Source organism: Myotis davidii, unplaced genomic scaffold, assembly GCF_000327345.1.
Source record: "Myotis davidii unplaced genomic scaffold, ASM32734v1 scaffold328, whole genome shotgun sequence".
In the NCBI taxonomy this organism is placed as follows: domain Eukaryota; kingdom Metazoa; phylum Chordata; class Mammalia; order Chiroptera; family Vespertilionidae; genus Myotis; species Myotis davidii.
In genome coordinates, this window is record NW_006300373.1 from 888468 (window position 1) to 889468 (window position 1001).

The 1001-nt window shown below is 65.6% G+C and overlaps 1 protein-coding gene across 1 annotated transcript in view; it reads right to left on the reverse strand.

Annotated features, from left to right (window-relative positions):
* The window catches only part of SALL1 (spalt-like transcription factor 1), a 189243-nt gene that overhangs the window by 185876 nt on the left and 2366 nt on the right, over positions 1-1001 (reverse strand). The window contains 1 exon segment of the mRNA XM_006777065.2: positions 3-1000. Coding sequence (XP_006777128.2) covers positions 3-1000 — 998 coding nt within the window.

The window sequence follows — 1001 nt, forward strand, 5'->3', positions numbered from 1 at the left end:
CAGTCGTCCATGTTTTCATCGGAGAAGGTGTCTACGTCGTCGAAGTTCTTCTCGTCGAAGGAGCCGGTGTCGGAGCCCATGGACTCGGGGTAGCCGTCGGGCACGGGCGTGTTGGGGATCTGGCCGCCCATGTGCATGCGGATGTGCTGCTGCAGGACCACGGCGTTGGTGAACTTCTTCTGGCAGATGGGGCAGGAGTGCTGCACGCGCAGCGGGGGCATGGCGCGGTGCACGCTGTAGTGGGTCTTGAGGTTGCCCTTGGTGGTGAAGGCGCGCCCGCAGACCTTGCACTTGAAGGGCCGCTCCCCGGTGTGCGTGCGGTAGTGCATCTTCAGCGCGCTCTGGCAGCTCAGCACCCGGTGGCAGATGACACACTCGTTGGGGTCCGCGGCCTTCTTGTCGATGTTCTCCACCAGCTGCTGCAGCTTGGACGTCTCCGAGGCCTGCGTGGAGTCCAAGAGGCCCCCGAACGGGAACTTGGCCTTGAACTGCTCGGACATGAGCGGCAGCAGAGGGTTGGTGAAGGCAGCGGCGCCGGGCGGGCCGTTGTCCGCTGCCGTCGGGGGCAGCGGCAGGCCCACGGACGTGGTGAGGGTGGGCAGGACGGGCTTGGTGTCCAGCCAGCTGGTGACGGGCTTCTCGGGGGGGATGGACATGCCGTAGGGGATGCCGGTGCTGGTGGGGATGTTGTCTAGGTGCTCGGGCACGGGGTAGGGGTTCATCTGGATGTGGGGGTACTTCTCCTTGTGCCTCTGGAAGTGCACCTTCAGGTTGCCCTTGGTGGAGAAGCGGTTGCCGCAGATGTTGCACTTGAAGGGCCGCTCGCCCGTGTGGGAGCGCAGGTGGATCTGCAGGGCGCTGTCGCTGCCGAAGACCTTGGCGCAGAACCTGCACTTGTGCTTGAAGAACGCCTCGTCCGACGTGCTCTTGGCCTCGAAGGCCGCGACGGTGGGCGGCTTGCTCTTCCGCTGCTGGGCCAAGGCCGCCAGGGGGCTCAGGTC